Source organism: Homarus americanus, unplaced genomic scaffold, assembly GCF_018991925.1.
Source record: "Homarus americanus isolate GMGI-L3 unplaced genomic scaffold, GMGI_Hamer_2.0 scaffold4060, whole genome shotgun sequence".
NCBI lineage: Eukaryota > Metazoa > Arthropoda > Malacostraca > Decapoda > Nephropidae > Homarus > Homarus americanus.
This window is the reverse complement of record NW_024746161.1, coordinates 3,625,090-3,640,188: the sequence shown is the minus strand read 5'-3', so window position 1 is coordinate 3,640,188 and position 15,099 is coordinate 3,625,090. Positions and strand designations below refer to the sequence as shown.

General features: G+C 39.7%; 1 protein-coding gene across 1 annotated transcript in view; it reads left to right on the top strand.

The window, feature by feature from the left end:
- LOC121879046 (homeobox protein homothorax-like) overlaps positions 1 to 12,975 on the top strand; it is a gene marked incomplete at its 3' end in the record, with an annotated part of 71,968 nt that extends 58,993 nt beyond the window's left edge. The window contains 1 exon segment of the mRNA XM_042385533.1: positions 12,925 to 12,975. Within this exon segment, the coding sequence (XP_042241467.1) occupies positions 12,925 to 12,975 (51 nt within the window).
- Between the last annotated feature and the right edge of the window lie 2,124 nt (positions 12,976 to 15,099).

Sequence of the window (15,099 nt, the reverse complement as noted above, 5' to 3'; positions counted from 1 at the left end):
GATGAAATAAGAACGGCGCTGAGAATATATAAAAACATACAGCGTAAAATGTTAAGATCGGGAAGATGTATAGTAAATGTCGCTGTTATATTAAATGAGTTAATATAGAAGATATTGTTAATAGAATGAGAGTCGAGTGTTATCCATATTCACCTATCTAAGCATTTACGATAGGAACTTAAAAGTTGGAACTATTGGGTTGAATATTTAGTGTGTGTTTGTGTATAATTTAAGGTAGTAATTCAATCAATATTAAACTCATATACTCATAGGGGAAAACTGATATTCAATGAAGACTTCTGCTGACGAAGAAAAAGTTCATAGATTTACTTTAGCAGTAAAACCAATTTTCCGCAAGACTCGTGTCAGCTTCTTCCGTTGTTAATGTATGGCCATACATCTGAAGCAAGGTTCATTATAGTACAATAATTGGCAAGGATGAGAGTCCGTAAAAAAAAAAAAATATAGCGTCCGTGATAACGTTGGGCATCTGACTGTCCGTGACAAAGTTTAGCGACCACAATGAGGCTGAGTTTGAGTTCTGGTGCTTTAAGTGATTGTCTTAAAGGTGGAGTGGCTTACCCTTCTAAATAATAACAAGGGCTTAGGTTTAGTAACTATAATACAACATCAATTTACATAACTTGTGTTCACTAATTAAAATGAAATATGGAAGGGATACTCTAATCAGCATGAAGCTTGTATCAGTTGGGTTTTTCGATCTAAATGTTTAACAACTATCTCGAGTACTTGTCGCTCGTTCAGGTGATGGTATTAAGCATGGGCAGCTGTGTCGTTTATTCAGTAACAATATAATAATAAATATCGGTACGACTTTCCTATTGTCACTTGATATATTATCGTGTCTTGTTCAGAATACTGTACTAAGGTGTCACTGACTTAAATATGGGTCCTCTTCGCTGTTATTGTCAGGTATCTATGGGTCCTCTTCACTTTTATGTCAGTTATCTATGGTTCCTCTTCACTTTTATGTCAGTTATCTATGGTTCCTCTTCACTGTTATGTCAGTTATCTATGGGTCCTCTTCACTGTTATGTCAGTTATCTATGGTTCCTCTTCACTTTTATGTCAGTTATCTATGGTTCCTCTTCACTTTTATGTCAGTTATCTATGGTTCCTCTTCACTGTTATGTCAGTTATCTATGGGTCCTCTTCACTGTTATGTCAGTTATCTATGGGTCCTCTTCACTGTGTTATGTCAGTTATCTATGGTTCCTCTTCACTGTGTTATGTCAGTTATCTATGGGTCCTCTTCACTGTGTTATGTCAGTTATCTATGGGTCCTCTTCACTGTGTTATGTCAGTTATCTATGGTTTCCTCTTCACTGTTATGTCAGTTATCTATGGGTCCTCTTCACTGTGTTATGTCAGTTATCTATGGTTCCTCTTCACTGTTATGTCAGTATCTATGGGTCCTCTTCACTGTGTTATGTCAGTTATCTATGGTTCCTCTTCACTGTTATGTCAGTTATCTATGGTTCCTCTTCACTGTTATGTCAGATATCTATGGGTCCTCTTCACTGTGTTATGTCAGGTATCTATGGGTCCTCTTCATTGTTATGTCAGGTATCTATGGGTCCTCTTCATTGTTATGTCAGGTATCTATGGGTCCTCTTCACTGTGTCATGTCAGTTATCTATGGTTCCTCTTCACTGTTATGTCAGTTATCTATGGTTCCTCTTCACTGTTATGTCAGATATCTATGGGTCCTCTTCACTGTGTTATGTCAGGTATCTATGGGTCCTCTTCATTGTTATGTCAGGTATCTATGGGTCCTCTTCATTGTTATGTCAGGTATCTATGGGTCCTCTTCACTGTGTCATGTCAGTTATCTATGGTTCCTCTTCACTGTTATGTCAGTTATCTATGGTTCCTCTTCACTGTTATGTCAGATATCTATGGGTCCTCTTCACTGTGTTATGTCAGGTATCTATGGGTCCTCTTCATTGTTATGTCAGGTATCTATGGGTCCTCTTCATTGTTATGTCAGGTATCTATGGGTCCTCTTCACTGTGTCATGTCAGTTATCTATGGTTCCTCTTCACTGTTATGTCAGTTATCTATGGTTCCTCTTCACTGTTATGTCAGATATCTATGGGTCCTCTTCACTGTGTTATGTCAGGTATCTATGGGTCCTCTTCATTGTTATGTCAGGTATCTATGGGTCCTCTTCATTGTTATGTCAGGTATCTATGGGTCCTCTTCACTGTGTCATGTCAGTTATCTATGGTTCCTCTTCACTGTTATGTCAGTTATCTATGGTTCCTCTTCACTGTTATGTCAGATATCTATGGGTCCTCTTCACTGTGTTATGTCAGGTATCTATGGGTCCTCTTCATTGTTATGTCAGGTATCTATGGGTCCTCTTCACTGTTGTCCCAGTTATCTATGGGTCCTCTTCACTGTTATGTCAGTTATCTATGGTTCCTCTTTCACTGTGTTATGTCAGGTATCTATGGGTCCTCTTCATTGTTATGTCAGGTATCTATGGGTCCTCTTCACTGTGTCATGTCAGTTATCTATGGTTCCTCTTCACTGTTATGTCAGTTATCTATGGTTCCTCTTCACTGTTATGTCAGATATCTATGGGTCCTCTTCACTGTGTTATGTCAGGTATCTATGGGTCCTCTTCATTGTTATGTCAGGTATCTATGGGTCCTCTTCATTGTTATGTCAGGTATCTATGGGTCCTCTTCACTGTGTCATGTCAGTTATCTATGGTTCCTCTTCACTGTTATGTCAGTTATCTATGGTTCCTCTTCACTGTTATGTCAGATATCTATGGGTCCTCTTCACTGTGTTATGTCAGGTATCTATGGGTCCTCTTCATTGTTATGTCAGGTATCTATGGGTCCTCTTCATTGTTATGTCAGGTATCTATGGGTCCTCTTCACTGTGTCATGTCAGTTATCTATGGTTCCTCTTCACTGTTATGTCAGTTATCTATGGTTCCTCTTCACTGTTATGTCAGATATCTATGGGTCCTCTTCACTGTGTTATGTCAGGTATCTATGGGTCCTCTTCATTGTTATGTCAGGTATCTATGGGTCCTCTTCATTGTTATGTCAGGTATCTATGGGTCCTCTTCACTGTGTCATGTCAGTTATCTATGGTTCCTCTTCACTGTTATGTCAGTTATCTATGGTTCCTCTTCACTGTTATGTCAGATATCTATGGGTCCTCTTCACTGTGTTATGTCAGGTATCTATGGGTCCTCTTCATTGTTATGTCAGGTATCTATGGGTCCTCTTGTATTGTGCTCAGTTATCTATGGGTCACTCTTCACTGTTATTGTCCAGGTATCTATGGTTCCTCTTCACTGTGTTATGTCAATTTATCTATGGGTCCTCTTCACTGTGTTATGTCAGAATCTATAGTTTCCTCTTCACTGTGTTATGTCAGATATCTATGGGTCCTCTTCACTGTGTTATGTCAGTTATCTATGGTTCCTCTTCACTTTTATGTCAGGTATCTATGGGTCCTCTTCACTGTGTTATGTCAGTTATCTATGGGTCCTCTTCACTGTGTTATGTCAGTTATCTTTGGGTCCTCTTCACTGTGTTATGTCAGTTATCTATGGTTCCTCTTCACTGTGTTATGTCAGTTATCTATGGGTCCTCTTCACTGTGTTATGTCAGTTATCTATGGGTCCTCTTCACTGTGTTATGTCAGTTATCTATGGGTCCTCTTCACTGTGTTATGTCAGTTATCTATGGGTCCTCTTCACTGTTATTGTCAGGTATCTATGGGTCCTCTTCACTGTTATGTCAGTTATCTATGGTCCTCTTCACTGTGTTATGTCAGTTATCTATGGGTCCTCTTCACTGTGTTATGTCATATTATGGGTCCTCTTCACTGTGTTATGTCAGTTATCTATGGTTCCTCTTCACTGTGTTATGTCAGTTATCTATGGTTCCTCTTCACTGTGTTATGTCAGTTATCTATGGGTCCTCTTCACTGTGTTATGTCAGTTATCTATGGTTCCTCTTCACTGTGTTATGTCAGTTATCTATGTCCTCTTCACTGTTATGTCAGTTATCTATGGTTCCTCTTCACTGTGTTATGTCAGGTATCTATGGGTCCTCTTCACTGTGTTATGTCAGTTATCTATGGTTCCTCTTCACTGTGTTATGTCAGGTATCTATGGTTCTCTTCACTGTGTTATGTCAATATTTATGGTTCCTCTTCACTGTGTTATGTCAGTTATCTATGGGTCCTCTTCACTGTGTTATGTCAGTTATCTATGGTTCCTCTTCACTGTTGTGCTGTTATTCATGGTTCCTCTTCACTGTGTTATGTCAGTTATCTATGGGTCCTCTTCACTGTTATGTCAGGTATCTATGGGTCCTCTTCACTGTGTTATGTCAGTTATCTATGGTTCCTCTTCACTGTGTTATGTCAGTTATCTATGGTTCCTCTCACTGTTATGTCAGTTATCTATGGTTCCTCTTCACTGTGTATGTCAGTTATCTATGGGTCCTCTTCACTGTGTTATGTCATATCTATGGTTCCTCTTCACTGTTATGTCAGTTATCTATGGTTCCTCTTCACTGTGTTATGTCAGTTATCTATGGGTCCTCTTCACTGTTATGTCAGTTATCTATGGTTCCTCTTCACTGTGTTATGTCAGTTATCTATGGTTCCTTCACTGTTATGTCAGTTATCTATGGTTCCTCTTCACTGTGTTATGTCAGTTATCCATGGGTCCTCTTCACTGTTATGTCAGTTATCTATGGGTCCTCTTCACTGTGTTATGTCAGTTATCTATGGTTCCTCTTCTGTATTCAGTTATCTATGGGTCCTCTTCACTGTGTTATGTCAGTTATCTATGGGTCCTCTTCACTGTGTTATGTCAGTTATCTATGGGTCCTCTTCACTGTGTTATGTCAGTTATCTATGGTTCCTCTTCACTGTGTTATGTCAGTTCTATGGGTCTCTTCACTGTGTGTCAGTTATCATGGGTCCTCTTCACTGTTATGTCAGTTATCTATGGGTCCTCTTCACTGTTGAGTTATCTATGGGTCTCTTCACTGTGTTATGTCAGTTATCTATGGTTTCCTCTTCACTGTTATGTCAGTTATCTATGGGTCCTCTTCACTGTGTTATGTCACGTATCTATGGGTCCTCTTCATTGTTATGTCAGTTATCTATGGGTCCTCTTCACTGTGTTATGTCAGGTATCTATGGGTCCTCTTCACTGTGTCATGTCAGTTATCTATGGTTCCTCTTCACTGTTATGTCAGTTATCTATGGTTCCTCTTCACTGTTATGTCAGTTATCTTTGGGTCCTCTTCACTGTTATGTCAGTTATCTTTGGGTCCTCTTCACTGTTATGTCATATATGTATGGGTCCTCTTCACTGTTATTGTCAGATATTGAGAGAAGTGCTTCATTGATTTTTGTTTTATTTATTTGAGATTGTTTTAGAAATCGAGCTGATAGGTAGGTAGTAGGCAGCTACCAAACAGGGAGGTACTACTGCCTGGGAAGATCTTAGAAGCATAATGTATTGTCTGATGGTAGACCCTGCTGCCATATGGCATCACGAAAATTATGACCAAGTCCTAGGTTGTTGATCTGACTTTCTGCCTCATTTACACACAATTGCAGGGTCTCAATTGTTTCTCTTACTATTGACAACGCAACATACATATATTGTTTCTCACTTTTGATATTTTATTCATTTTTGTATTTTTTATGGTTCTTTATTAGAATTATTATTATTGTTATTATTATTATTATTATTATTATTATTATTATTATTATTATTATTACAGTATTACAGTGCCAATATTATAATCATTATTATTTTAATATTTTATTTTCAAGATTTGTATTTTGTATTATAAATTGTATTTACTATGAATTATTATTATTATTATTATTATTATTATTATTATTATTATTATTATTATTATTATTATTATTATTATTATTATTATTATTATTATTATTATTATTATTATATTTTCGCCCCCCAGGCCCCGATGTGGGTCAGTGACCTGTGCCTTGGTGGGCTAATCCCCGTAAAAAAAAGTGTCTGGTCAAAACTGTCACGATTAGGTTAGGTTAGGTTAGGTTAGTTTAGTTTAGTTTAGTTTAGTTTAGGTTAGGTTAGGTTAGTTTAGTTTAGTTTAGTTTAGTTTAGTTTAGGTTTGGTTAGGTTAGGTTAGGTTTCATAGTAAAGTCTCTGGACGTTTGTTGCTGTTTGATGAAGGGAAGACAATGATAAAGGTCAATACTAATAACATGGCCACTGCAACACACCACAATAGTTACTTCCTCTGTACTGCCTCTTAACCACAAAATAACGATTTTAACTCTTAATAACAGCTCAAATATTACGGGATTAATACTGGCCTAACAATTATGTCACATAATGCGACTCTTGAGAGCTATCAGTATAAAGAGGGACAGGTATCAGTAAGAGGGTCAGGTATCAGTAAGAGGGTCAGGTATCAGTAAGAGGGACAGGTATCAGTAAGAGGGACAGGTATCAGTAACAGAGACAGGTATCAGTAACAGAGACAGGTATCAGTAAGAGGGACAGGTATCAGTAAGAGGGACAGGTATCAGTAAGAGGGACAGGTATCAGTAAGAGGGACAGGTATCAGTTAGAGGGACAGGTATCAGTAAGAGGGACAGGTATTAGTTAGAGGGACAGGTATCAGTAACATAACAGGAGTTAGAGGGACGGTATCAGTAGAGGGTCAGTATCAGAGCACAGAGACAGGTATAGTTAGAGGGACAGGTATCAGTAAGAGAGGAGTAAGAGGACAGGTATCAGTAAGAGGGTCAGGTATCAGTAAGAGGGACAGGTATCAGTAACAGAGACAGGTATTAGTTAGAGGGACAGGTATCAGTAAGAGGGTCGGGTATCAGTAAGAGGGACGGGTATCAGTAAGGGACAGGTATCAGTAAGAGGTCGAGTATCAGTAAAAGGGACAGGTATCAGTAAGAGGGACAGGTATCAGTAAGAGGGTCAGGTATCAGTAAAAGGACAGGTATCAGTAAGAGGGTCAGGTATCAGTAAAAGGGACGAGGTATCAGTAACAGAGACGGTATCAGGAGGGACAGGTATCAGTAAGAGGACAGGTATCAGTAACAGAGACAGGTATCGTAACAGAGACAGGTATCAGTAAGAGGGACGGGTATCAGCAACAGAGACAGGTACTGGGGCACAGAGACAGGTATCAGTAAGAGGGTCAGGCATCAGTGGGTGAGGACAGGTATCAGTAAGTGAGGACGGAGGGTATTAGTTAGAGGAGAGGTATCAGTAAGAGGGACAGGTACAGTAACAGAGACAGGTATCAGTAACAGAGGGACAGGGGTATCAGTAACAGAGACAGGTATCTAACAGAGACAGCAGATCAGTAAGAGGGACAGGCATCAGTAAGAGGGTCAGGTATCAGTAAGAGGGACAGGTATCAGTAAGAGGGTCAGGTATCAGTAAGAGGGTCAGGTATCAGTAAGAGGGACAGGTATCGGTAAGAGGGTCAGGTATCAGTAAGAGGGACAGGTATCAATAAGAGGGACAGGTATCAGTAACAGAGACAGGTATCAGTAAGAGGGTCAGGTATCAGTAACAGAGACAGGTATCAGTAAGAGGGACAGGTATCAGTAAGATAGACAGGTATCAAGGCCAGAGCACTAAGACGAATCATTACTTACATTACTAAGGCTTACTCGTGCATACTTCACTCTCCAGACAACCTGACAAAATCCCACTCCTGCCTCGTGACAAGAACCCAAGCCATCTGTGCCAATAATACTCACTGTCTTTCCTGTGAAGGTTACACACGTCAACGCGCGTACACACGACTCATTCATTCATTACAATACAAAGTGGGTTCGAACAAAGCCCTAATTAGCATAACTAATAATGAGGATTCTTTTTTTTTTATAGAGTTTTGGTGAAATGTGTTGTATAGTAATAGATTTCAAGTGTACTCTTTTTCGTCAGCCTCGTAAAACTTTGGCTATTTAAATACCGGGCGAGCCAATTTGATGTTGGAAATTTTTGTTGGTGCTCTTAATGTTGGCAGCTGGACTACTAGACGATTAACAGAAGGTGTTTGTCTCACAGTGGATGTACAGTCGACACACGCTCCAGGCCTACTACATCATTGTTAAGTAATAATAATAATAGACTTTCGGTAATATTTCTATTGTTGTTATTCTGTGTAAGGATCCTGATTAGAAATAATAATAATAAACCCGTTGAGGAGTTTTACATATTTTCCGATGAGTGGCGTTGGTGGTGTGTAATTTTTTAACTCGTATCACCTCGCTAGTCCTGGCCAGTCCCAACTTACCTTTTGTTTCCTTTATGGTAGGATAAACTAACATTGATATACTAATAATAATAATAACAATAATAGTAATAATAATAGCGGAACGGTGAAGATAATTATAGACATAGTGTGTGAGTGTGTGTGTGTGTTAAGGTATCACACTTAATTACTTAATAACTTATTGTTTTAAGATGTGAAGCCAACTTGTATAAAGCTAATAATCCTTAACACTAAACTTACATTAAAATAATAAAACAAAAACCAACAGAACCAAAGTATTTCTTCCCTTCACCAAATCAAGTAAGTACCATTATCAGGCAGATCTAAGGTAGCGAGGGTCGGCGTGGCGGTGGCAGGGAGGGTCGTTAGCCCGGGGTTGTGGAGGCGACCTTGTCACCAGCAAACAAGTGTAGTTGTCGTTAATTAAGCGATTGATCATATCGGCGCTGGAGGCGACTCAAGTTTGGAATTCGTGGTGGGTCGCCGCCGAATATAATGTGATGTCGGTGTCTCCCGCCAGCAGCCCAGGTTTGTTAGTGTGGAGGGCGGGAGGGTGTTGGTGACGACGAATATTGTTCCTTTTTCTCCTCCTCCTCATATACCGGGATCTTCGGTGCCTCCATACAGGCCGCTGATGATGTGGTGTTGCTCATTACTTACATACATACATAAGGTTTTCACATGAACCAACCATTGTTTTTAGTTATGTCGGGAAGATGTGTTTAATAATTCATTTTGCTTGTTTCTTGGGTGGGTGTTTGTGTGTGTGTGTTTGTAGACCTGTTTATATGTGTATTTTTCAACGTTAGTAGAATATATATGCGTACATATTTATTTACATGAGGTAATTACAACATATATATTGCAAGGAAGTGAAGTATCTGTACATTATGATTTATTATAGTTTAAAAAAAAGTAATATGAAGCTATTGTAAGAGTCCCAGAAATACTAAAGAGGGAAGATGATGTTAAGTCCTCGAAAATATTTTGTTTTATCAACCAAATAACAGCTTCGTGGCTTCGTTTGTCAAGATTTACTGTGACCACCCAGGTGTTAGCACAGTCCTACACAAGAGGAGAACATGAAGTGTGAGATACAATGGAATACTTGATCTCCTGGGACGAAAACTTGAAATAAACTTCTGAAACTAATAGAAAAAAAAAGCTCAAAGAAAAATTTATACACAGAAAAATATAATCAGCCACTCAGTGAGATAGAGAATATAGTTCAAAGAAAATGGGAACAAAGAGTCAATGTGTTCCAAATTTGATGTTTTTTTTATTTATTTTTTATCCTGATTATTTTTGGAGTTTTATAATAGCATTGACCCTATTGCCTTTCTTAGGTGTCATTAGTGTAATTTGTGAAGTATCCCTGTCGCTGCCGGTGTACTGTAGGACCACTCAATATATTAACATGTACTGTATATTGTGTCACTTGTCCTGGTTTTGTGCTCATTAACCTTCAGTGTGATTTAATTATCTTTTGTTGCCTCTTGAAAAATGTCTTCTACATTAATTTTGCTTCCTGATGATAAAGTAATATTGGTGAAATATTTTTAATGAATATATATCATTTACAAAATAGAATATCATAAATGTAACTTTCTTGTATAAATAAACTCTTTCATTACAATTCACTGGAGGAAAATAAATTTGCATTAGTTGTTTATATTAATATGTATTTCAGTGTAAAGTGTAAATCTTCTCTTTCAGGTTTTTATAATTGTAAGTTCACACCATCTCCCTCGTGTTTACATGACCCACCACTCCATCATCACACATCATGTAGTCAACATCTTCATTGTATTACCATGGTATTGAATTTCATAATTGTTCACATTTTTGCACTTTAGAATAGGAAGCAGGTACGGCCACAAGATATTAGTCTGGGTAAAGAGATATTAAAATACATTGCCTTAATATACTGTTTATAAGGCTTCATTAGGACTAAATTGTCAGAATAAATAATCATAATGTTTTATTAAAGTTCCGGTAAAATAATTAACAAAGTCAGCAACTGCCTATAATTGTTTCTATTACAGTTTTTATGACATTAATATGAACTAGATGTACAGTAATGTATTAACACCAGTGCCTGAATCTTCTCTCCTCATGAGCGAATTGAATTATTTACAACACACTCACAAATTATAATGCTGTGATAGTCTTCCCTGTACACCAAACAGCACCAAGTTGCACATCTTTTAGTGACACTCATCGGCAGCCTCCATGTACACACCAAACAGCTTCATCAAACACCTCACAAGGACATTAGAATTGTTCTCCACTTGAGATTAGACTCCCTGTTTACGAGATTAGCCTCGTGCACTAATGATGAGTCTTACCGTAGGCAAAACGATAAGCTTCACAACACCCTCAGTAAGACATCACATCTCAACTTGCTGCTTTAAAATGAACACAAAGTTGCTTAAATTATCAGACTTAATGTACACATAAAAACTGTGATCATTTGTGTGTTAAAACTCAACTTCCCTGTACAGTACACGACACACACACGTACACAGAATGTTTAACTCTGTGTATGTACACCGAAGATTTATGACCTTTTATATATAAGGTTTAAAGTTTATAGCTATACACAGAGCTTAATTTTCGAATACAAAAAAAAATCTTCCTCTATATTTACACAACAGAAGAATTATCTATAAATACATATATATATATATATATATATATATATATATATATATATATATATATATATATATATATATATATATATATATATATATATATATATATATATATATATATATATATAAATTCCTTATTTAAAAAAAAATAATAAAAATAAAGCACAACAGATAGTTTTCCCGTAAGTGATGTTAGTGTATGATAACTAATGTCTTGGCTCACATTCATGTTGTCACGTACACTAAAAAATAAGGCACCTGCAATTATGTATATTATCTACATAGGGATACATCACATAATATAGTGACTATGGTAATGACTTATATAGATCATTCATTAACTTATCTAACATCAATACATTCTCTGGTTTTCAATATTCACCATTTTTTTTATACTACCATTTTAAACTGTAATTATGTCACCTATCATCACCAACTAACTGACACATATTCACCTGCACGACGCCTCTCCCTGCACCAAGCTGTGTTATTCAATCTCTTTTATATAAGTCAAATTATCCATCGTTTGTTTGTAGGAGATGAGGCATTTTTCTGTTTTTATTCTCTCTCCTTTTATTTGCCTCAATCCTTAGTAGTTTAATTTGGATAATATTAATGCAACATTCTGCGGACACATCTTCAAGGTCCCTATTGTATTATATGATCACTGTCCACACTTTCGCTGAGTCCCTGTCCTTACCTGGTGACTCTGCTTATTGACTCGTTGTCCCTCTTACTAACATAGTGGTCCCTGTTATTGTCTCGTGGTCCCCCCATACTGACTTGTGTACTCCCCTGCTGATTCATAATAGCTCTCACTGACTCATGGACCTTCCTGCTGATTTGTGGACCCTCCTGTTGACTTGAGGACTCTGCTGCAGACTCACAATAGCTCTTACTGACTCATGGACCCTCCTGCTGACTAGTGGAACCTTCTGCTGACTCATAATAGCCCTCACTGACTCTTGACCTCCGGACCTATGATTCATCTTTGTTCCCACTTCCTTCATGTTTGACTACTTGTTCCTCTCACTTACTTGTGCCGAAGTGACTTGAACTCCCTCCCTCCATGACTCGCAGTTCCTCTCCTTGGCACCCACAATCTTTCCGTGACTTGTAGTTCTCCGTAATATTTGTAGTATTCCTTCTTAACAGTTTGACTTTATGTTTGACTTCATCCTTGACTGCTTGTTTCCACCTATAAGGTATACCCCTCCCCCTCCCCACACTCCACTGACCTGTTCTTCGGTTCTATGGACTTTTAGTTCTCCACACTGACTTGTACTCCCCGTCACATCCTGGGCGAGAACTTGGCGTCACCACTTCGTAACATTGCACCTCCAACCACATCACAAACTTCCCTGATAAAATGCCCCCACCCCCCACCTCCCCGACTTAAAAAAATAAATAAACTCATAATTAGAACTCAGATACTAGAACCAGACTTAAGTGGATGTTATTGTGTCTCTCCCTCACCGTGCAGCTTCGTCATGAGAAGCCCTACTACTACTCACATCCTGAAGTTGACAGCATGGTAAGTCACCATTATCATCACCGTCACCATCATCGTCATTGCCACCGTCACCATTATCATTATCATCATCATCATTAACTTCATCATCATCATCATCATCATCATCATCATCATCATCATCATCATCATCATCATCATCATCTATATCAGCTGATCCTGAGAGTTTCACTAATTGTTCGTCGTGTCTGTCTTCCTCACCTATATCTCCACTCTCTCTGTTACTCGTCTTCCTTCTTACATGTATTTATGTCTTTTCCCTTCTCTCATCAGTCATCACTGACCCCCCCCTCCCCAAGGTACATATTGGGGCCGCCCGGAAAATATTTTTTTTTCTCTTGTTTATGTTTTTCCTTCTACGGGCGGTCTCGTAGTTGGTCATCTCCTTTGTCTACTTAGCCTTCGCATTTTGCTTTTGCAGATTAGACAAGAGAAGCCATATTATCAGGCAAACCCAGAGCTTGATAGCTTAGTAAGTAATCGCAACGCTTGTCTTTGTTTACATAAAGCGGTGTCTCTTCTCAGTTGGCTTGAGGAGCCACCTCCGAGGGTCAGCTGAGGGGCCACTCACCCCTGGTGGGGAGTGGCCACTCATGGGAGGGCCTTTCTAGAGAGGGAGAGACCCTTTCTGAAGAGGAGGGATCACTCCTGAAGGAAAGGAACCATTTCTGGTGGGAGAACCACTGCTCAAGAGTAGGAACCTTACCTAGAGGAGATAAACAGCTCCGAAAGGGATTGGATACTCTTGGGGGGAAAGGTCTGCTGCTGAGGAGAGGGACCTCTCCTGATGGGGCAGGACCACTCTCAGAGGGACGATAGAACTTTTGAAGGGCAAGAACCCCTCTTCAAGGGGATTGACTAATGCTAAAGAAAACGGATTATTCTTAACGGGAGGGACCTCTTCTGCAGGGGAGGATAGTTCATGTGGCAGTGTTGAGGCTCTCTTGAGTCGGTTGTATTTCCTCTCACTCTACACATTTTAAATACAGAATGAAGGATCACCATATATAATCTCAGTCTCTAATGTTTAGTTTTAATAATTTCTATTGTGTTTACTTCATTTCACTGGATTTATAAATAATTATAATTATTAATTATCTATTCAACATTGAGCTTTCATATGTAAGCTAGACTTAAAAATAAGGATTTAGTCTCCATATAAATATTAGTAGTGGGAAAAGGTTCTGAATGACTGTGTATTTAATTTGCAATAATCTGTACTGTGCTGCCGGGCAAGAAGGATTTATGTGTATAATTTTCACACACACACACAGGGCCCAAGCCTTATCATGCTAGAGGGCCATATCTCCATGCATGTACCTTTGAGCCTGACTCTAGCGCATTAAGTTACGCCATTTACTTATTATCGCCCTTGTTGACAAGCTGTGCTAACTAGCTGAGGCATTAGGGTAGTTATGTCAGGGGCAGGAGTAACGTGCGTCAAGCAATGACGCTCTATTGTTAATTAGTTAATATCAAGGTAAGCTGGAGGGGATGGTCACAGGAAAGGGTGGGGGCGAGAGTGAAGATGAGGGAGGTATAAACAGGAGGAGCAAGATGGGTGTATGAAAAAGGCAGAGGAGGATTAGGGGGAACTTAGTTGTGTAGCTCGGACAGGTTTGGCTGTTTTTAGCATCATTAAATATATGTCTAGTATCACATTAACGTTGCCAGGCTGGTAAAATCAGAGTAGATTTAGTTTTTATTTAAAAATATCCGAATAGGCAAGAGGAACAGGGGTTTATCACACGGTAACGACCCACAGTGACATTAAAACGGGGATTTGTTTAATGGTTTAATACCGTAATTTGGGCTGGAGCAGCGGCCAGCCAACGTGTGTGGTGGTTTACTGCTCTATTGCAACTGGTGCAGGCCCGTGTACCGCCCGCTATCAACACATGACGTCCTGCACATGCTAGCTAGAAACCTGCAGGGCAGTTTATGGGTGGGACAGCGAGGTGGGCAGGGCAGTTTATGGGTGGGGCAGCGAGGTGGGCAGGGCAGGTTTCTGGCGAGATAGCAAGGAAGGTTGGATAGTTTACGGTCTGGGCCGCTTTGCAGGCAAGGTAGGTTATAGCGTGATAGGAAAGACAGGTTCGGCGGGGCAGGAAAAGCAAGTTACAGGTGGGTAGACAAGGTAGGTTACAACGGGACACACAAAGCGAGTTACGGAGGAGCAGGGAAGGCAGGTTAAAGGCGGGGCGAGCAAGGCAGGTTACGGGCGGGGCAGACAAGGCGGGTTACCGCGGGGCGGGGCGGGGTGGTGAGTGGTGAGCCAGGTAAGTCTCGCCATGATTTTATTACTTAGTGGTCCCACGTGCCAGTCTGAGGGTGACGGCCATTACCCCACCGTTTCATCGCCCCTGTAGCTGCCCGTGCTATATCGTCTGGCCGTGGTGTGAAGCATCCGGCACCGTCAGGCTGTGCATTACGGGGAGGGCAGATGGCACGACGGGTAAGGGAGGATAGTAGGGGTCAGCAAGGTGGTATTGGTCAACCCTTAAGTGTCGAGACCCCGAGGCCATCTCCTCACACCTCGCCCTCCACCACCACCGTCTGCTACTGGGCCCTCACTCCTACCTCACCTTCTGCTTCT